The 21,912-nt window shown below is 42.2% G+C and overlaps 1 protein-coding gene across 1 annotated transcript; it reads right to left on the bottom strand.

Annotated features, from left to right (window-relative positions):
- Positions 1 to 4,214: 4,214 nt before the first annotated feature.
- Positions 4,215 to 20,274, bottom strand: serinc2 (serine incorporator 2). The gene is made up of 10 exons (XM_072447379.1): positions 20,155 to 20,274; positions 17,374 to 17,535; positions 16,575 to 16,762; positions 14,287 to 14,366; positions 14,063 to 14,200; positions 12,865 to 13,034; positions 12,694 to 12,784; positions 7,143 to 7,302; positions 4,841 to 5,056; positions 4,215 to 4,767 (listed from the first exon to the last, which is right to left on the bottom strand). Exons 1-10 carry the CDS (start codon positions 20,194 to 20,196, stop codon positions 4,629 to 4,631), a joined length of 1,386 nt encoding a protein of 461 aa, XP_072303480.1. The 5' UTR covers positions 20,197 to 20,274; the 3' UTR covers positions 4,215 to 4,628.
- Positions 20,275 to 21,912: the final 1,638 nt, after the last annotated feature.

Consider the following 21,912-nt stretch of genomic DNA (forward strand, 5'->3'; position numbering starts at 1 on the left):
CTTCGGACAGTCAGCCAGGATTCATAGAACCGTAGTTATATATGTAACTCTTGTTTTGCTTGGTGGGGGCGTGTTCATTTAGCCGCGTGACACCGTAAACTTACTAATAATAAACCCTAAAACCACATAGAAAATGGCTATCTTTTCTGTCCAGTTCAAAAATGTAGTGGAGTGGAAAGTACAGTACCTGCTCTTGGATATAGAAAGGTAAAAGTAAAGTACATATACCTAAACATTTTACTTTGAGGAGACATATTTTTTTCATTTATTATTGAACTATAACATTAGTAGGCTGTTCATTGTAAACCACACTATTGATCTAAAACAGCTTAGTAATAGAAATATGTCCAGTGACTTCCTGTTCAGAACTGCAGAGCTGATAAGCCCCGCCTCTTCATAGTGACGTCACTGTAACGAGCTGCAGATTATCATTTACATACATTTACTGTAAGTGGCTATGTGACATTTTAGAACTCTACATATCAGATTTCCCCCTCATAATCACAACTAAGTACAGGGATTTGGGCGGGGATAGGGGGTAGGTGAAAACAGGAATTTGAAGGATAATACAGGATTACACAAACACGCAGGAAACGCTCATTAAAGTTGATCCAGCATAATATGAAAGTACTTTTTTATTTGTACTTGGTTACTTTCCACAGGTGTATCTGTTCGGTGTCTAATGAAGATCACTGGGGTTGCCCATTACCTGCTTTCACAGTTCAGTTCCTCCATTCGGCTTGTTTGTACCATGGGAGGTTGCCATGTGTCGCAGCTCTCCCAGGACGAGTGTGTACTGTATATGCTGATGCTGAACACAGTGATGTCATCCAGTGCAGTTTCCTAAATACTATCCCGTAATGAGAACACAACATGGAGCGCAGCGCGGTGAGCTCCAAATGACTTCATGATCCTTTAACAGGCTTATGCAACTGATCACAGCCAGCTCATTTGGAGTTATATAAGAGTATTAGCTCCCAGATGGGGCAGAGCAGGGACTACCCCCAGAAGAGAAGAGCGCCCGCTATGTGGGTCAGAGAGCTACACACAGACCCAGTGCTGTGACTCTAGACTGGAGCACTGGGACTGGAGCGCACAGCCGTGTTCAAAGCCACCACTAGGCTACAACTCATTCTAAGCCACTGACAGCTTTTGCTCATTTATTTATCAAAATTAATATTCTTTGTGTGTAAAGCGCATTTTCTTATCTAGCAAATGGAAATGTCATTTAATTTTGCCATCCCATTTGATTTCAGAACTTTTTGGGTCTTAAAACTCCTGCCATGGACATAAGAAATGGATACCTTTGGAGTGTACTTTTGGCAGCGGGGAAGAAATAGAAGACACAAACTGCACATAATGATCACAAGGACTGGACTGACATTATTATATTGACATAAGCAAAATAAAAAAACTAGGCACTGAACTTGAAAATTGACAAAAAATGAAAGAAAATGGGTCGTTTACTTTGGATAACATGTGACTTCATTTTTCAGACATAAGATTTTTCTATGCTGGAACACTCCTGGACAAATGAGGGATTACACCGACACTGTTTTGTTTTTGTTTTTTGCCTCGCCTCTTCCTGCACATAATTTTTATTTATGCAGAAGTTGTACTCAGTACTTTTAGTTTTTAGTTTTAATTTTATGAACAGTTTCTAAGATTCACTTTGTTCTTATAGGTCTGATCTGCCTGAAACAATCAAGAACACATTTAAAATTGGCCGATCATATTCAACTGCTTCGGAATGTGAACGTTCCATCTTTGTTGTATTAAAGACAGATTTTTGTTTTGAATAAACATTGGAAATTTTAGCCCTAATTTCAGATAAATATGTTTCTTTTTGAGACAAATAAGAACGACAAACTCATAAAATCAAACATTTTAAATATACCTTTCAAATGTTTTGGCAAAGGCGGTTAGCGCTCTTGCCTCCCAAGAAGGAGATCGTGGGTTCGATTCCCGGACCAGACCAACATCACATGATCTCTCTGGGCGGAGTCTGCATGTTCTCCCCGTGTTACCATGGGTTCTCTCCGGGTTCTCCGGCTTCTCCCACCGTCCAAAGACATGCATGTGTGAGGCAAAATTGGTGACTCTAAATTGGCCCTAGTTAATGAATGTGAGAGTGAACTGTTTGTAATGTCTATGTCTCTGTGTTGACCCTGCGACGAGTTGGCCACTGTCCAGGGTGTACCCCGCCTAAGGCCCAAAGTCACTGGGATAGGCTCCAGTCACCCGCGACCCCGAAAGGGAACAAGCGGTAGAAAATGGATGGATGTTTTGTGCAAGTAAAGTGGGGTATAACAAAATCAGATACTAATCAATACTAAATCTAGTACTGAAACTCGATACTCATTTGAACAAGTGTTGATGCTAAAAGAAAAATCACATAAACAGGACAAAATGTCCATTTTTGACCTTCTCCGACCAGTTTGATAAGACCACACAGTAACACAAAGGAAATACTATTATTTAGTGTTGAAAATTACAATGTATGACCTAAGATTCAAGGTCTGAATGACAAAAGGTATAAAAGTCTTTTACCAGATTGTAAAAGATAATCACATCAAAAGCTTCGATATGTTTTGATAGAAAACTTTGACTTGGAGAAACAGGACTTTTATAGGTTTTTACAAATAAGGAGTTATTATGACCAAGAAATTAAAAAGACTAACTACCATTAAAACCCTCTGATTGAAATCTGTATGAAGGCCTATAAATCAGAATTTACAGGGGGAATAATATTTAAACTATGTCAATGCATTAATAAACTGGACAATTACTCTACTGAATATATTAAAAACAAATGGGAAAGAGAAGCTAATCTTGTTCTGACAAATGAGGAGTAGGAAAATGTGTGAACATCCCAGTGGAGGACATCAAAATCACATGGGGGGAATTTTGTTGGTAAAACGTGTCACGTTTTTTCATAACCCCATGTCATAGTGCTCATTCCTCACAGGGAAATGCAGACTGTACCAGGAGTCAAACCACTACCACGTGTTTTGGGCCTGTTCTCAAAAATATGGGCCAGTACAGACTGTACTGTTATCGTTCCATTAGAGTTCAGAACTATGTACTTGGGCCTCACTTGGGACTCCTTGGACACAATAGATTAATATATTTGAATATAATGTTGGCAGCAGGAAAAAAAGCAATTTTTGACACAAACGCCTGAGTAATTTCTCATTACTTGTTACGCTACTTTCTTTTGCTCTTAGGTTTGTGTCCCCAGCTGTTTCTTTCATGTGTCTGTAAAATGAAAAACTGAGAAATTTCTTTTTTTTTTTAATTACAATTTATACTATTTATATATATATAGTATATTATCATTGTGGTCTCGAAATCAGTATGGAGTATGACATCTATTCCTTAGGATCGAAATCGAGGATTATTTCATGTGTGTGGGGCCTGGAAAACAAAACAAAAAAATCATAATATAGGGTAGTAATAATGATTAAAACAACCCCTCTATTCGGAGTCTCCCACGTTTCAAATAAATGTCAAACTTTTTAAACCTAATATATCATAATGCAGATTGAATCTGATGGGGAAAAGGGGACGATAGGATTTTCTCTGGTGTCGAGCACAGTCCCTTCATATTTCCTATTTCACTGGGGAATCCTGGTCCCGGGAAAAGAGAGCAGAATAAATCATAGTTTGAGTCATGTCAAGCCGAGAAAGAGAAGCAGCGGTTTGTGTGAAAGTGTGTTGGAGAACAATCACAATGTTCAACTGGAACGTTGAGACCATAGACACCGTAGGAAACAGCCCCATCTAGTGGTTATTAAAGCGCAATGAAACTTTTAGACCAAAAAATGTCTTTATTTTTATAATGAAAAAACAAACAAAACAGGGATGAAAAAGTGGTGAAGTGTAAATCCAACTATAAGTACATTCTCTTTATTATATACCAAATAATATACATTGAGTAAAATAAATCACTTCCTATAATATATGTAAAGATACAATGCGACCTGAATATGATTTGTAGTGCTCCGAGATTGGTCACCAAAAACAAGGTTTACATAATTTATTAAAAGGCGCACTATGTAACTATGTAATTTATTTAGGAAGGTACGTCACCTGCTTGTCTCTAATGTTTAATGTTCCACAATATGGCATTTAACTTATCTTTCAGAATAATAATACGTAACTAATGATTATTTTACTAGTCGATTATTTATATTTTACAATGAGACTGAATAAACCAAATAACGGTTCAAATGTGTCGACAAGTGATTTATAAGTGATGAAAATCTGAAATTGTTTATTCCTTTTTGACATTTGGATTTAATAATGATAAATGATAATAAAAAGTATTTTCGCATGTGTCTTTATAGTCCAGAGAACAATTACAATTATTGAAATACTATTCATCATTATACGCTTCATTTTCAGGGGGCAGACTCTTCACCACAAAAGTGACATAATGCACCTACTACTAACTGCATTCTAAAATCCTGAAAATGAAACTTCAAATTCCACCTTATACAAAGCAAGAAAACAGTAGAATGGCTGGTCAGGCTAAACTAACACGCTGACACAATCTCGTTAAAGCTTGGACATAGAATTCTTTACAAAAAACCCATGTTTGGTGCGATTAGCAGAGGGTGTTGGGCTTAGTTGAAGTCTCTGTCCGGCAGCACGAGCGGGGCCACCAGGGTCCAGAGGAAGATCCCCAGGCCCAGCCAACTGGAGCCGATCTTCACCCACACGGCCGGCATGCTGGTCTTCATGGCCTCGTACTCAGTGTCGGGCCTGAAACGCCACACAACAGGGGTCAGACGTAGTGACCGCAGCACGAGGAGTCGCCATAGGGTCCAGTACTTACTTGTACCAGTTGGTCAGAGTCATCATGATGTAAAGCGAGGCGAGGCACAGAGAGAAGTGGAAGAAGGTGTAGCTGTACGTGACCCCGTCCTCTTCGTTGTCCACCGCCCGCAGGACGCCATCCTCGCCTGGGGTGGCCTCCACGTCAGAGGTCAGGCCCGTGCCCTCCTCGGTCTGCATCAGCCGGTTCACCTGCGCGTTGGTGGACGAGCGGATACTGCGGAGCAAGACGGGTCGTTACGATAGAGAAGATCAGGAAGAGGATGATCAGCCATGAGCGGAAGTAACGTCCTTAACAACTCAAACAGTTGTTGGTCACTTGTTGCTAGGCTATGCAGAACAATTAGTCATTAGTGTTCTAATGGATAATACATATTTGAATACCACTTTGCAGATGTGGTTATTCTTTTTCCCCTTGAATGGACAGTTGTATTTTTCTCAAAAATAAGTCAAACAAGACCGTTGGAGGAAATACTGATTGAGCTGAATTAACTTAAAAGTGTTTGAAATTTGAATAAAAATCCATTTAGCCTGTCAAACGTGGGCCAAAATCACTCCTCCACAGGCTCATCCAGCGACAGGAAATGATTCTTTCTGAGCTCACCCAGCGACAGGAAATGATTCTTTCTTAGCTCATCCAGTGACAGGAAATGAGGCGAGTTCTTAGCTCATCTAACGACAGGAAATGAGGCGTTCTGAGCTCATCCAACGACAGGAAATGAGGCGTTCTGAGCTCATCCAACGACAGGAAATGAGGCGTTCTGAGCTCATCCAACGACAGGAAATGAGACGTTCTGAGCTCATCCAACGACAGGAAATGAGGCGTTCTGAGCTCATCCAACGACAGGAAATGAGGCGTTCTGAGCTCATTCAACGACAGGAAATGAGGCGTTCTTAGCTCATCCAACGACAGGAAATGAGGCGTTCTGAGCTCATCCAACGACAGGAAACGAGGCGTTCTGAGCTCATTCAATGACATGAAATGAGGCGTTCTGAGCTCATCCAACGACAGGAAATGAGGCGTTCTTAGCTCATCCAACGACAGGAAACGAGGCGTTCTGAGCTCATCCAACAACATGAAATGAGGCGTTCTGAGCTCATCCAACGACAGGAAATGAGGCGTTCTGAGCTCATTCAACGACAGGAAATGAGGCGTTCTTAGCTCATCCAACGACAGGAAATGAGGCGTTCTGAGCTCATCCAACGACAGGAAACGAGGCGTTCTGAGCTCATTCAATGACATGAAATGAGGCGTTCTGAGCTCATCCAACGACAGGAAATGAGGCGTTCTTAGCTCATCCAACGACAGGAAACGAGGCGTTCTGAGCTCATCCAACAACATGAAATGAGGCGTTCTGAGCTCATCCAACGACAGGAAATGAGGCGTTCTTAGCTCATCCAACGACAGGAAATGAGGCGTTCTTAGCTCATCCAACGACAGGAAACGAGGTGTTCTGAGCTCATCCAACGACAGGAAATGAGGCGTTTTGAGCTCATTCAACGACATGAAATGAGGCGTTCTGAGCTCATCCAACGACAGGAAATGAGGCGTTCTTAGCTCATCCAACGACAGGAAATGAGGCGTTCTGAGCTCATCAAGCGACAGGAAATCAGGTGTTCTTAGTTCATCCAGCGAGAGGAAATGGGCAGCACTAGATCATACACGGCTAACTCACGGAAGTCAGAATTCCGAAGTCACAGAATCCAATATGGCGGCCCAAATCACATGCAAGGTACATTTACTTCTTGCAGCAGAGAATCTTCAGATTTGTTGTCCCCGCGGTTAAAAACGCGGCGTGGGGTGCTCGAGATCCTGTGTTCGACTCCCGCTCAGACCCAAAATACTACTACAAAAACTTGGGGTTAGGGTTATTTATTTTATGGTCAAACACTATGTTTGAGCAGACTATACTATATGTGTGAAATGGAACAAACTGTAATGCAATCGCCCCGATTCCGTATATTAACTAGTGGAAACTGTTTATTGTCTGTTATAAATGTTTTGAAATAAAGAATTTTGAAGATAAAAAATAAACTAGTGGAATTCTGACTTCCGTGAGTTAGTGCCGACCGAGAGGAAATGAGGCCTTCTTAGCTCATCCAGTGACAGGAAATTAGGTTTTCTTAGCTCATCCAGCGAGAGGAAATGAGGCTTTCTTAGCTCATCCAACCTGCAGAGTTTTTACTGACACTGCTCTCACGAACAAGACCAGGCCATCACATCCCTGAGCCAGTGTTTTTACCCGACTATCATCGCTCCGTGTATTCACTCTACTCATGCCCAGCTGTAACTCATAAAGTACCTGGCGTAAAGAGTACAGAAGAGGAAAATGAGCAGTCCCACGATGCTCTGCGCGTTCCACCACTGCACCGGACCTGGGGCCTGTGTGGGGACGGGTCCTGGAGCTGGAGTGGTGCTGCTGGGCTGGACCAGGCTCAACAGGCTCGGGTTACACGTCTTGTCTGGGAATGGAAGGTAACGGTGAGGAATTATAGGCAAACAGGGGTCAACAATATGCAAAACAGATTGAAATTAAAAAGAACAATTTTCTTCCTGCAACATTGAGCTCAACAGTGCAAAAACATGTAAAGTACAAAAGATTTTAGACTCATTTCTTTGTATTTCTTCACAAAAAACACTCAAATGTCCAAAAACCTTCCCAACAGTGGTTGTAGAACTGATGTGTTATTAGGCCCGAGCCCCAGCAGGGCGGAGGGCCTATTGCTCCCGCAACGCTGCCGAAGCGTTGCAACTGTCTGACCAAACATGCGGGCGCAGCCCGCATGTTTGGTGCCCCGTCGCCCCTGGCAAGTACAGTGAACTAGCCCATGCCGAAGGCATGGATCATGCATACTTACTCCTGCTATGACAGAAATAGTCAACAATTTGTGAATGGGCGTAGCCCATTCACAAATTGTTGACAACAGCAGCGCGAAGCGCTGCATTCCTCCAAAAACCCTCCTGGCATCGTCCTGTACGCGAGAATCCATGCCGCAGGCATGGGCCATGCTTGTATCTGCTCAAATCAATGGAAGTCTATGGGGAGTGGGCGGGGCATCCCGACGGAATGGGGAGTGACGAGCGCGTAAGCGCTCGTAATGATGATTCCACCCCATGGCGGCATGGGGAAGGCTTAGAGCTTTCAAACGATGTATAATTTGTTGTTATAGTGGAAACGGCTATATTGTTTTTGCTAAAAATATTATTAGGCCCGAGCCCCAGCAGGGGGAGGGCCTATTGCTCTCGCAACGCTGCCGAAGGCAGCGTTGCAACTGTCTGACCAAACATGCGGGCGCAGCCCGCATGTTTGGTACCCCGTCGCCCCTGGCAAGTACAGTGAACTAGCCCATGCCGAAGGCATGGATCATGCATACTTACTCCTGCTATGACAGAAATAGTCAACAATTAGTGAATGGGCGTAGCCCATTCACTAATTGTTGACAACAGCAGCGCGAAGCGCTGCATTCCTCCAAAAACCCTCCTGGCATCGTCCCGTATGCGAGAATCCATGCCGCAGGCATGGGCCATGCTTGTATCTGCTCAAATCAATGGAAGTCTATGGGGAGTGGGCGGGGCATCCCGACGGAATAGGGAGTGACGAGCGCGTAAGCGCTCGTAACGATGATTCCACCCCATGGCGGCATCGGGAAGGCTTAGAGCTTTCAAACGATGTATCATTTGTTGTTATAGTAAAAACGGCTATATTGTTTTTGCTAAAAATATTATTATTATTATTATTATTATTATTTTTCTTGTTCTTCTTCAGCGCTTTGATCTCTAATTTGACCCCCTGAACATGCTCAAAAACTCACCAAACTTTGCCCAAAATTCAGAATCGGCGAAAAATTTTATTTTTTCTGGGCCATTTTTTTTTTCGTTAAAAAATGGCGCGACAGCGCCACCGACAAAAGTCAAAATACATTGCGCCTATGGGAGACGCCCCGAGGTCAACTTTGGCGTAAAGCTACGAAATTCGGGACACGCATTCCTCTCGTGAGGATAAACAAAAAAAATCATTGTGGCCACGCCCCCAAACTTACCCTATGGCCGCCATCTTCCTTTGAAAATGAAAACAAGCTGAGTTAGCCATTTTGTTTACGTCAAACTTTGACGAACTCCTCCTAGGGCGTTTTGCCCACCGACTTCAAAATCGGCGTACGTCCTCTGGACAAGTGGGGCATCTAAAGTTATTCAATTTTTTGATATACCTTTTACGGTCTGTGTGCGGCGCAGCCGCAAAGTTGGACAACTTATTTTGGAATATTGCAGGTCTAAAAATTGCTCCCATTTGATCAAAACCAGTCCGATTAGGACCAAATTTGAATCAGTTGTTAAACTTTCTAGTTTGGACCAGTTTATGATGACAAAATTGAAATGGCAGTGATAGCGCCCCCTACAGAGTGACCTTTAAATTAACATTGAAGGTCAAAAATTAGTTTTACCAAAATTGTCTAAACTTTACCCAAAATTCTATTTTGCCGTCCCGATCACAAAAGCCAATCACAAAAATGCCTAATTTTTTACGCCGTAGTCGTAGCGATGACAGAAACCTCCCATGTTATCCCTATGGGAAAACCACAAAATCTCTCAAATTACCACATTTTTATGTTTTACACTTTAACGAAGTCCTCCTAGTGCGTTTTGCCCACCAACCTCAAAATCGGTGTACGTCCTCTAGACAAGTGGTGTATCTAAAGTTATCCAAATTTTAAGGATAACTTTTACGGTCTTTGTGCGACGGAGCCGCAAACGTTTCCCAGAATTCTGACTATTTGGCCTTCAGAGTGGCCTATAAACAATAGAGTTTTTCCAAATGACATGATATTTTGAACAAAATTCTAATTTGCCATCCTGATCATAAAAGTATGAGAGCCAAAGTCATATTTTGTACGGCGTAACCGTAGCGATGACAGAAACATCCCATGTTATCCTTATGGGAAAATCGTAGAATCGCTCAAATCACCACATTTTTACGCTTCACACTTTAACAAACTCCTCCTAGGCCGATTGCCCGATCAAGCTCATATTTGGGGAAATCATCTACACAAATGGGGCATCAAAAGTTATCCATATTTTGATTTTAAGTGGTACGGTCTCTGTGCCGTGGAGCTGCAAATATATTGTCACAAATGGGAAAAACACCAAATCCTTGAAATGTTCACATTTACGCTTCACACTTTAATGAAGTCCTCTGTGGGCAATAGCTCGATCAAGCTCATATTTGGGAAAAATAATCTACACAAGCGGAGCATCAAAAGTTATCCATATTTTTATTCCAAGTGTCACGGTCTCTGTGCGCTGGAGCTGCACATTTGACCGACATTTGTGTTCATTTGCACTGGTTAAGCACAGCATTGTACATGTCCAATGTGTCGCTGTCTTAGTTCTTAGACAATTGCGTTAGCGCCATCTCTGTAAAATGCAGAGAGCAGAGTCGTAAGGCCGGCGGCCCGCGAGGGCCGTTGGATGCCGCTTGCGGCTTTAATTATTTTTATTTTTCTTGTTCTTCTGCTTTTTGAGCTCTAATTTGACCCCCTGAACATGCTCAAAAACTCACCAAACTTTGCCCAAAATTCAGAATCGGCGAAAAATTTGATTTTTTCTGGGCCATTTTTTTTTTCGTTAAAAAATGGCGCGACAGCGCCACCGACAAAAGTCAAAATACATTGCGCCTATGGGAGACGCCCCGAGGTCAACTTTGTCGTAAAGCTACGAAATTCGGGACACGCATTCCTCTCGTGAGGACAAAAAAAAAATATTATTGTGGCCACGCCCCCAGACTTACCCTATGGCCGCCATCTTCCTTTGAAAATGAAAACAAGCTGAGTTAGCCATTTTGTTTACGTCAAACTTTGACGAACTCCTCCTAGGGCGTTTTGCCCACCGACTTCAAAATCGGCGTACGTCCTCTGGACAAGTGGGACATCTAAAGTTATCCAATTTTTTGAGACACCTTTTACGGTCTGTGTGCGGCGCAGCCGCAAAGTTGGACAACTTATTTTGGAATATTGCAGATCTAAAAATTGTTCCCATTTGATCAAAACCAGTCCGATTAGGACCAAATTTGAATCAGTTGTTAAACTTTCTAGTTTGGACCAGTTTAGGCTGACAAAATTGAAATGGGCGCGATAGCGCCCCCTACAGAGTGACCTTTAAATTAACATTGAAGGTCAAAAATTAGTTTTACCAAAATTGTCTAAACTTTACCCAAAATTCTACTTTGCCGTCCCGATCACAAAAGCCAATCACAAAAATGCCTAATTTTTTACGGCGTAGTCGTAGCGATGACAGAAACCTCCCATGTTATCCCTATGGGAAAACCACAAAATCTCTCAAATTACCACATTTTTATGTTTTACACTTTAACGAAGTCCTCCTAGTGCGTTTTGCCCACCAACCTCAAAATTGGTGTACGTCCTCTAGACAAGTGGGGCATCTAAAGTTATCCAAATTTTAAGGATAACTTTTACGGTCTTTGTGCGACGGAGCCGCAAACGTTTCCCAGAATTCTGACTATTTGGCCTTCAGAGTGGTCTATAAACAATAGAGTTTTTCCAAATGACATGATATTTTGAACAAAATTCTAATTTGCCATCCTGATCATAAAAGTATGAGAGCCAAAGTCATATTTTGTACGGCGTAACCGTAGCGTTGACAGAAACATCCCATGTTATCCTTATGGGAAAATCGTAGAATCGCTCAAATCACCACATTTTTACGCTTCACACTTTAATGAACTCCTCCTAGGGTGATTGTCCGATCAAGTTCATATTTGGAGAAAATCATCTACACAAGCGGGGCATCAAAACTTATCCATATTTTGATTCTAAGTGCTACGGTCTCTGTGTGGCGGACCCGCAAATATATGTCAGAAATGGGAAAACAGCGAAATCTCTAAAATGACCACATTTTTACGCTTCACACTTTAACGAACTCCTCCTAGGGCGATTGCCCGATCAAGCTCATATTTGGGGAAAATCATCTACACAAACGGGGCATCAAAAGTTAGTCATATTTTGATTTTAAGTGGTACGGTCTCTGTGCCGTGGAGCTGCAAATATACTGTCACAAATGGGAAAAACGCCAAATCCTTGAAATGTTCACATTTACGCTTCACACTTTAACAAACTCCTCCGTGGGCAATAGCTCGATCAAGCTTTACTTTGGGAAATATCATCTACACAAGCGCGGCATCAAAAGTTATCCATATTTTTATTCCAAGTGCTAAGGTCTCTGTGCGGCGGCGCAGCAAATTTGACTGACACTTGTGTTGATTTGCACTGGATTGGCCATGTCCAATGTGTCCCCGTCTGTCAAGTTCTTTTTTAATTCAACACACAATAAGGGCGCCATCTTTATCAAGTCGAAAGCGCAGAGTCGGAAGGCCGGCGGCCCGCGAGGGCCGTTGGATGCCGCTTGCGGCTTTAATTTTATATTATGTTTGTATTTTGCTACAAAGGTGTGTCAAACTACAGGACAGGAAAAAAAAGGTATTACCCCCCTTAAACGCCAAGTATCCAAATAGAGAGAAAGAGGGAAACCATGTTCTGTAAATCCAATAGATTTAAAGTCAGCATTCTCTCAATAGTGTCCCAGCACGAGTGTTTCTTAAACCTAATATACACCTGTTATGGTCCAACACCTCTGTTTACTTTACCAAAGTAAAGTACCCAAAATATAGTATGTTTTGTTAATCTAATCTGGAGCGACAGCCAAGAATCCAAAAGACATTTGACCATTTTCCATTGGCCTTTCCAGTAAAAGATAGTCTTTTAATGTTGTGAAATAAACACAAAAAACAGTCTCTCTAAATCATCCTGAAGCCAAATGCACCATGAGGTCATGTGACTCACTGGGGTTGTTGGTCATGGCGGACCAGGTCAGGTACATGGTGTAGAGAGAAATGAGAGAGGCCTGCAGCAGACCCGAGGCTGGCTGGGCGTCCTGCAGGAACACCAGTCACTTTCAATTCCACGTAGTATTTTACAAGTCACATTTGTGCAACGGGCTAATATTTGCAGTACCTGAACTTTGGGCAGAATAGACACGATGGAGACGATGACGCAGAAGATGAAGTTGAGGCTGATGAAGACCTTGTGCTCGGTGCAGTCGTCGGGTTGGGTGTAGTAGACGTAGAAGAGCACCATGGCAGAAAAGGCCAGGGCGTAGTTCAGGAAGGTGACGGTCAACAAAGCTACGAGCACAAACACAACACATAAATTAATGAATGAGACCTATAAACGAGTTCACGTGTGAGCTGAGGTCTGTGAGCAGGACCACGCCTCCACCGCCACCTCTGGACCACACCTCTATTACCCAGAAGCCCTCGCTCCACTTCTACGTTATATGCTTTTCCCAGAATCCTTTCAGCGTCTCTCCGCCCAGCAACCCATTTCATCCTGAATAAATAACTTTATAACGTACTTTTGTTGGTTTAAAATGTTTTTATTGTTTGTTAACCAGGAAGTAACGTTAGCATGCAAGTTGTTGTTAGCATGACTGTGACAGCAATACTCGCTCTGGGCTCTGATGTTTTTTAAGATGGTAAAATCAGGTAGTACTAATATATAAACGGATGCATATTGTTTATTATTTGTACTTTTATTGTCCTTTTAAACATGCTCTTGTACCTTTCATGTTTTAGGATATAATATAACGTGATTCCTAAAACCGTAAATGATGTTCTCTGGGTTTACAGCGTGATTTTATGAATAGGAACAGACAGAAAAAACATTGACTAGCTGCATCACAGTGTTTGTAGCTTGTAGCTGGAGCTAATGGCAGCACTTGTCCCTGGAGGCTTTTAACACACAACAGCAGAGGGATGAAATGACACCGATACACAGAGAGACACATCAGAAACTCATTAGAAACACATTAAATATGAGTGCTGCTGCTGCTGCTGCACATCCAAGAGTTTGTTTCTTTTTAGAATATAGCAGGTTTTGTCACAGATTTAACTTGACTTTAACTGCTCCATCTACTGCCTGCAGAGGGAATTACACAGGGGAGACAAACAAAGCTAATGTACCCACACAGTTGTCATGAACGTGATGTCTGGTGATGATTTATCAACTTAAAAACAGAGTGGAAGATCTCAGTATGAGTATGATGTCACAAATACACTATGTAGACAAATAAAACATTAGATAGAGGTCCTTCAGCTGATTGTGACCCAACTCATTCTGCCAATTAGGATCCATAAGTGTGCTGTACACCGACCTGCGTACCAGCCCTTGGAGTTGCCTTCTTCTGCCTTCTCCAGCCAGGATAGGTTCCAGGAGTGAGCGAAGTCCACCAGGAGGATGAGCTGGATGATGATGAAGAGGAAGGATCCCACCGCGCCAAAGTAATACCACACTAACAACAGAACAAACATCTATCAACCACAACCCACACAAAAGTCTAGGCCAACTGTACATTTGGTTTGTCAGAGAACTCTGTACCCGTGGTGAAGACGCCATCTGGAATGAAGAAGGCTCCAACAGTTATTCCAACCAGCAACAGGAACTTAAAGAACCAAAACCTGAATCAAGAATCAGAAAGGTTTTATTACATTTAATTTTCTAATAAAATAAGATACAAAAATCTAAAATAAACTTGGTCTCGGTATGTACACATATATTTACACAAAAATGTAAAGAAGGTCAGAAATAGTGCAGAAAGTGAAAAGTGCGTGAATAGTATTGGTTGAATAATTGTTGAATTGGCAGGTGTTAAGTGTTCATTAGACCAACCGCAGAAGGAAAGAAACTGTTCTTGTGGCGGGAGGTTCTGGTCCGGATGGTGGCCTCCTGTCTGAGGGGAGTGGCTCAAATAGTCCATGTCCAGGGTGAGAAGGGTCGGCTGTGATCTGACCTGCACATCCCAGAGCCCTGGAGACGTACAGATCCTACAGAGATGGAAGTCTGCAGCCGATCACCTTCTTAGCAGAGGGCACAATGCGCTGTAGTCTCCGTTTGTCCCTGGCTGTGGCTCCAGCGTACCACACGGTGATGGAGGAGGTGAGGATGGACTCAATGATGGCCGTGTAGAACTGCACCATCATCTCCACTGTCAGATTGGCTTTCCTCAGCTGCCGCAAGAAGTACACCTCTGCTGGGCCTTCTTGATGAGGGAGTTGACAGTGAGCCCCCACTTCAGGTCCTACGTGATGGTGGTCCGAAGGAAGCGGAAGGAGTCCACAGTGGGAATGGGGGAGTCTGTCAAAGTGAGCGGGGGCTGGGGGGCTGTGACTTTCCTGAAGTCCACGATCATCTCCACTGTATTCAGGGCATTGAACTCCAGGTTGTTACCGCTGCACCAGGACACCAGCCGGTCAGGACACCAGCCGGTCCACCTCCCTCCTGTAGCCAGACTCACCCCGTCCGAGATGAGCCTTGATCAGTTTTACAGAGTCATGGCTGGAGGTGCAGCAGTTTATGTACAGGGAGAAGAGCAGGAGAAAGTACACAGCCCTGTGGAGCTCCTGTGCTAATAGTCCGAGTGTCTGAGACGTTCTTCCCCAGTCGCACGCACTGCCTCCGATCAGTCAGGAAGTCAGTGATCCACCTGCAAAGGGGGTGGCCTCGAACCTGGAGTAGAAGGTGTTAAGCTCCTCAGCCAGTTTCCGGTCATCTGCAGCATGGGGGCTTTAGGCTTACATTTGGAGAGAAGCACACTCCACACAGTTGTCAGAGAACTGCGGCTTCAGACGCATATTGTTCTGAGATCTAGCTCTCGATACCTCCCTGCTAAATCCATACTTCGCATCTCTCTGTCATCGGACCTGTGCGCTGTCTAGGTTTTGGTGTGAACCAGGGTTTGTCATTATTGAAAGTGATTTTGGTGTGTGATGGTATAATGCTGTCCTCACAGAACCGAATGAAAGACAAGTAGCTAATAAATCAAATTAAAATGCCGTTCTACAAGTATAAGCAAGATTCTCCACTGCCATTACATTATTTTGTTTGCAACTCTTTTAACTTTAGATAATTTAACATGTGTCGTCACAGTCAGAACAGCACTTAGGGGACTTGAGCTAAAATGACGAGGGTTTGTCCCTTGAACATCATTCAAAACAACATATCAAGCTTGAAGTGTATTTTTACTGTATGAAGTACTTTGTGACTATGTGCCTCTGAAAAGCACTATACAAATAAAGTTTATTTACTTCAAATCTACAATATTTTACTGCAATAAAACGATCACATTGCCTCTTGATCTTTGGCCAGTTTTTCTAAATGGAAATAAACTTTTCAAATGGAAAATCTAAAACAGCCTTTAAAAGCAAATTTTGATAAATGTCTTTATTCCCACTAGGCATGTCACAATATCAAATGTTAGTGTTGCAATTATTGAGAGAAAAAACATCATGATTTAACGATTATTGAGACTGTGACCAAACAACAGTGAAATCTTTCTTTCATTTCCATTTTCTGACATGTTACTGTTCCTCAAGTCTGTGACCAGCTTTATGAAACTATACTTCCTGAAGGAGAAAATAAAGTGAAATATGCCAAAACGGCCAGATAAAATAAAGTTCTTCTATTTTTGGCTCCATTTTGCTTCTAAAATTGTCACGTTTATTATTATTTTTTGGTTCTCGGGATTATATTGTGACGTGAATAATTACGATTGTCCTTTATTCCCCAGACGTTCTTGTCGTAAACAAAACCATTTATATGCAGTTCCTCCACTGGTCCACCAGAGTGCGACATATAACCACAAAAGACCATGCGAAGAGCACACTGACCCGTTCTGGATGGTGGCGCGGGGGTCTTTGCTGCTGCGCACACGGATCATGATGATGGAGAAGAGGAAGAAGAAGCAGGTCATGGCGAAACACATGCGGTACACCGACTTGTAGCCCACGATCACGTTGCAGTTCACCTTCCCCTCGATGAACGGGATGTTGCTGCCGCCTGCGCAGAAGCCTGGGATCTGAGAGGGAGCAAGACAAACATTTAAAGTACATCCTTTTGTACTGTTCTATACCTTTTATCATTTAACTTCATTTTCAAGCACTATACTTTGTAGCTCTATACCTTTTCACTTTTTTTAGTCCTTTCAAGTTCAACATTTTAAAGTTTGGGCCAAATTGGTTTAAATGGAGAACAAGGGAAAACCCTTGCTGCTAAAATATGCTCTAAAGTAGATTGATTTGTGTAAAATATCCAATGTTCCTGTGATTAACAAGTCAATAATGCATTGATTCCCTGGGCCTGAAAACAGCTTTTTAGTTTGTGTAGAACTTATTTTCTCTGGAGGTCGGAAGCTCTGTGTTAACCAATACAACCAGGATTACAGGATTACATCGTATGGCGGCGCTCAGACTCTGGAATAAGGTGGATGTTTTAGGTCTGTGACATGAGAATGGGCCTCGCCGTACTCGGCCCCGGCCCGCCGTACTCGGCCCCGGCCCGCCGTACTCGGCCCCGGCCCGCCGTACTCGGCCCCGGCCCGCCGTACTCGGCCCGGGCCCGCCGTACTCGGCTCCGGCCCGCCGTACTCGGCTCCGCCGTACTCGGCCCCGCCGTACTCCGGTCCTGTACCTTCTTCAGGTTGTCCTCCATGCCGGGAAGGATCATGATGACGGACACCATGGTCCCCAGCAGCAGCAGAAAGGAGAAGGCCAGGCGGCTCATCGTGGAGTTGTAGGTGGAGGGGCAGCATGACGACAGCAGGCAGGGGGCGGAGCCACACAGACAGGACGCCTGGACCACAGGACAACATAGACACACATGAGATTCAAAATGACCAATCCTCTGCAGACGTCCTGGAGAGGATCTACTGACCCACTGTCTGTATTGCTTCATTCTAAAGTTACACTGTGGAACTTTTCTGGTGGAGGTGTTGGCCCCCAGCTTCAAATACAGAAACATGAATTCTTACAGTGAGGGAGGTTGCCTTTCACAGATCTGACTTGTGCAGCATGTCCTTATGGAGATACTGTAGCCCTCCACCAGAAGAGTTACACACTTTAAAACGACAAGCGGCACATCCAAGGAGCAGGTAATCACACCAATATCATAAGAGAGGAACAGAGTCTGCTACCACGGCAACGCTCCTCAGCCTCCCTCTCCTCCTCCCCCATTTCCACCCTCTATCGTCCACCACTCTCCTCCCTCACTCAACTCCCCCCCTCTCCTCCCTCCCTCTCCTCCATTCTCCTCCAACCCTTTCCTCCATCACTCTCAACCCTTTTTCTCCTCCCTCACTCTCTTCCCAAACTCTCTTCCCTCACTCTCTTCCCTCACTCTCTTCCCTCACTCTCTTCCCTCACTCTCTTCCCTCACTCTCTTCCCTCCCTCCCCTCCTCCATGGCCTACATAATTATATGGGAGATTTACTGTTTTTGAAAGAATTTTCTAAACTCATAATCCTCAAATGTTTCTCTTTGTCATCATTCGTTTGGTTTTGGCTCCACAAACTTTACACAAACTTTACATGTTATATTCATCTCTCCAGCAACGGACAACTACTTTGCAGCTTCATACAGGCACCACTTTGTGAGGCTGTTGTGAAAGAATGATTTCACTTGAGAAGACATTTATCTTTGTGCAAGTTTGTGTTTTGTGTGAATAGCCCCAGTCATTAGAGATCTAAACCATAAACCAGGTCAACAAATCTGACATCTGACAGTCTTAGCCTTAAATGAAAGTGTGTAGATTTAGTTTAAGATTAGATTAATAAACAAAATGGTCATAACTGGTGAAAGAAAGGGGAATTCACGATGCATGTGCGTGGGATTCAGAACTGTGAAGTGTTACTAACGAATGTGGACATGCATTAGAGCGCATCACAAGGAAATTGAAATCCTGGTTATGTCTGGAATGACGAGTGTTTGTGTGACCCTGAGCAGAGGACACTTTTGCCCTCAGCAGCACCCGTCCTGAGGAACACAGAGCTGCTGCTTCTGTCCGCTGTAAAGTCACACGCTCAGGAGTCATCATGGGGAAACCAGGCAGTACAAAACATGTGTTTGGAATGTAATCATTTATTTATTCATTTTTGTACTGTAGCATTTTATACTGTTAGACATAATAATACAAATGAAAAGCATGATTATTATTATCATTATTGGGCCTGTTGCAAAAGCTATACATAAATAAATAAAATAAAAATAATAATCATGTGCCTCGCGTTCAATTTTAATTACTTTTAAAAATGTTATGGAGAACTAAAATGGCTTAATTACAAATAAGTAAATAAATAATCTATATAATATATAATATATAATATATATATATATATATATATATATATATAATATATAATATATATTATATATATATATATATATATATATATATATATATATATATATCATATATTCTTTACATAGAAATACAATTAGTTTGGACTGGTGAAGTAAAATGTTGCTGTATTGGGGACAAACCTATGTGAAATTAAGAATAAAATGTGTTATTTAAGCAGAAACTTATTATTTGTTTATTACTATAATTAATATGTTTTAAATAGTTTACAAATGTACCAAAAAAATAGCAATTACTCGATTAATCAAAGAAAAGAATCGATAGATGCAGCCCTGAAATAATAATAATAAGTATAAATGTAGAGGAATAAATAAAAAGACTGCAATAATAAATACAGGGATAAATAAAATTATACATAATCACTTTCATAAATACATGATTACGCTTATATATAAACGCATATATTTGTAGCATATGAATATTTACATTTTTGTTGTTGTAATAATAGTAATATAACATGTGACAAGTTTAATTTGAAAAAAAAACTTAAATTAAAAGGTAAATTAAAGAAAATATCTTTCATTTAGAAATATCAATTTGAACCTTCTAGTAAAGATTAGTTACTTAAAAGAGAGAGAAATGGTATGTTATTTGGGACATAGATATTTGCACAGAGGCAGGTTAACGTTTCTTGCTTCACTTAGTGACAAATTAGACATTTATAAGGAATCTTATTTAGTATTTGTGTAAACTTATTGACCGAACATGTGTAAAAATGCACATTCGTATTGAAAAACTGGGCCCATGATCTTCACTAAAGGAACAGACAAAACCCGGAAATGGAAACTTTACACTACATTTCCTTTAAACCCCTTCTTTTTAGGTTCCACAGCACAGATACTGTCACAACTGACTTATAATATAAATCACATTAATTGTCGAACTATTATTCAAATGAGTATTAAAATCCTTCCGAATATGAGGTCAAAACAAAACAATCTTTTCCCCATATGATTCTTCACGTGATCCTCGCAGTCTTGATTGTTACTGGATTCTCCTTCAAAAACAACGTAGAGACTATAAAGAAAGAGCTCAAAAATAGTTTGAAATACTCACGCAACTGGCGATGGAACAGGGCAGAGCCAAACAAGCCCCCATGGCGTCTGATTTCTTTGTTTTTGTCGGAGAAAAGTTGACAGGTATAGCAAAAGTTCAGGAAGAAAAACACGACGAAACGACAACATCAAGGAAGTGTAGATAGTCGGTGTTGACGTCCGGTGGTTTTACCAAAATAAAATATACCCGCAACGAAATCCTGTTAAAAATACAAATAAATGTAAGATAAAGATACAGAATGGATTATAGGTTTTACACATTTTGTTTATTAACAGTTTTACGCATGTTTAATCGATTGTAACTATGTTATTGGAGTGTTTGTCCGCGTTTTCTTTTGGAAAAATATTTGCACTTCCTGCGAAGACTGTACCCGTACAGTAACGCAAAACATAAATCTGTGCATCTCCTCCCATCAAAAAGGCGTTCACTAACAATGGAGTTCAGTTTCTTTCTGTATGACGGAGGACGGAGTATAAGAGCCAAACCACATAAAAAATTGCAGGACACGACGAGAATAAAGTCCGTGAGCTTTTTTTACAGTGTTGTGGTGGCCTTTCTGCATTGCAGTCTATTCTTCAGACTTTATTCTTTAAACTTTATTCTCTAGACTTTATTACCCCCCCCCCCCCCCCATCCCTGAAGAAGAGGATCTCTTGACATCATCAGGTAAAGGACCAGAGACTTCTTCTTCTTCTTCTTCTTCTTCTTCTTCTTCTTCTTCTTCTTCTTCTTCTTCTTCTTCTTCTTCTTCTTCTTCTTCTTCTTCTTCTTCTTCTTCTTTTTATTTTTCTTTTTCTTTTTCTTTTTCTTCTTCTTCTTCTTCTTCTTCTTCTTCTTCTTCTTCTTCTTCTTCTTCTTCTTCTTCTTCTTCTTCTTCTTCTATGGTGTTCTATGGCGGCTGGTATCCAAGTGTTACATTACCGCCAGACTTTATTCTTTAGACTCCATTCTTCAGTCCTTTTTTTTTTGGTGTTTCAAAGCCCACGAGTTAAAGCACATGCGTTCCAAGCCCACGAATTCCAAGCACACAAGATCCTCTTCTTCCTCCTCCTCGGCACTCCACAGCGGCCGACATCCAAGCGCCACACCACCGCCACCCATCACAGCAGTTCAATACACCCCTAAACGTCTGGGTGGAAAGGACATTCTTGTGTCTGATGCTGAAAGAAACACGGTCAGAGGAGTTGTCGTAGGTGTCCCTACGGCGACGTCTGTGGATGAAGTTAAGGAGAATTTGACTGGAGCTACGGTGGTGGACGCTAGGCGGTTGAAGGTGACCCGGTCTGGGGTAAGATGTGACAGCTTGTCGGTAATGGTAACACTTGAAGGGAGGTGCCTGCCTAGTAAGGTGTTCATTGGGTTCATGTGCCATGACGTTAGGCCATATGTTCCACCGCCCCTGCGTTGCTTTAAGTGCCAGCGCTTTGGGCATATTGCAGCGGTCTGTAGAGGGAGGCAAAGATGTGGTAAATGTGCAGGAGATCACGAGTATGGGAAGTGTGACGTGGGAGCAAAACTGAAGTGCTGTAACTGTGGGGAAGAACATAGCTCTGCCTACGGGGGATGCAGGTTTAGCAAAAGAGCTGCTGAGGTGCAGAAAATAAAGGTCTCTCAAGGTATATCCTATGCAGATGCAGTCAAGAAAGTTTCAAGTAACGAGTTTAGAGTAAATACAGAGAGAGGAGCCAGCGCTGCTCCCAGCCAGGGCGAAATGAGAAAGGCCAGCGTGGCTCCCAAGAAGTGTGAAGGTTTCAAGAG

This window comes from Eucyclogobius newberryi, unplaced genomic scaffold, assembly GCF_026437365.1.
Source record: "Eucyclogobius newberryi isolate DKJ021-1_F unplaced genomic scaffold, fEucNew1.0.hap1 SCAF_16, whole genome shotgun sequence".
Taxonomy (NCBI): Eukaryota; Metazoa; Chordata; class Actinopteri; order Gobiiformes; family Gobiidae; genus Eucyclogobius; species Eucyclogobius newberryi.

What these genes read in the sequence shown, in the direction of transcription:
- serinc2 (XM_072447379.1), bottom strand. Translation starts at nt 20,196, where the DNA reads ATGGGGGCTTGTTTGGCTCTGCCCTGTTCCATCGCCAGTTGC. An exon ending in TGGAGGACAACCTGAAGAAG is followed by an intron (nt 16,763 to 17,373) that starts GTACAGGACCGG and finishes GCTCCCTCTCAG; the next exon opens with ATCCCAGGCTTCTGCGCAGG. An exon ending in CTCCAAGGGCTGGTACGCAG is followed by an intron (nt 13,035 to 14,062) that starts GTCGGTGTACAG and finishes TTGTGCTCGTAG; the next exon opens with CTTTGTTGACCGTCACCTTC.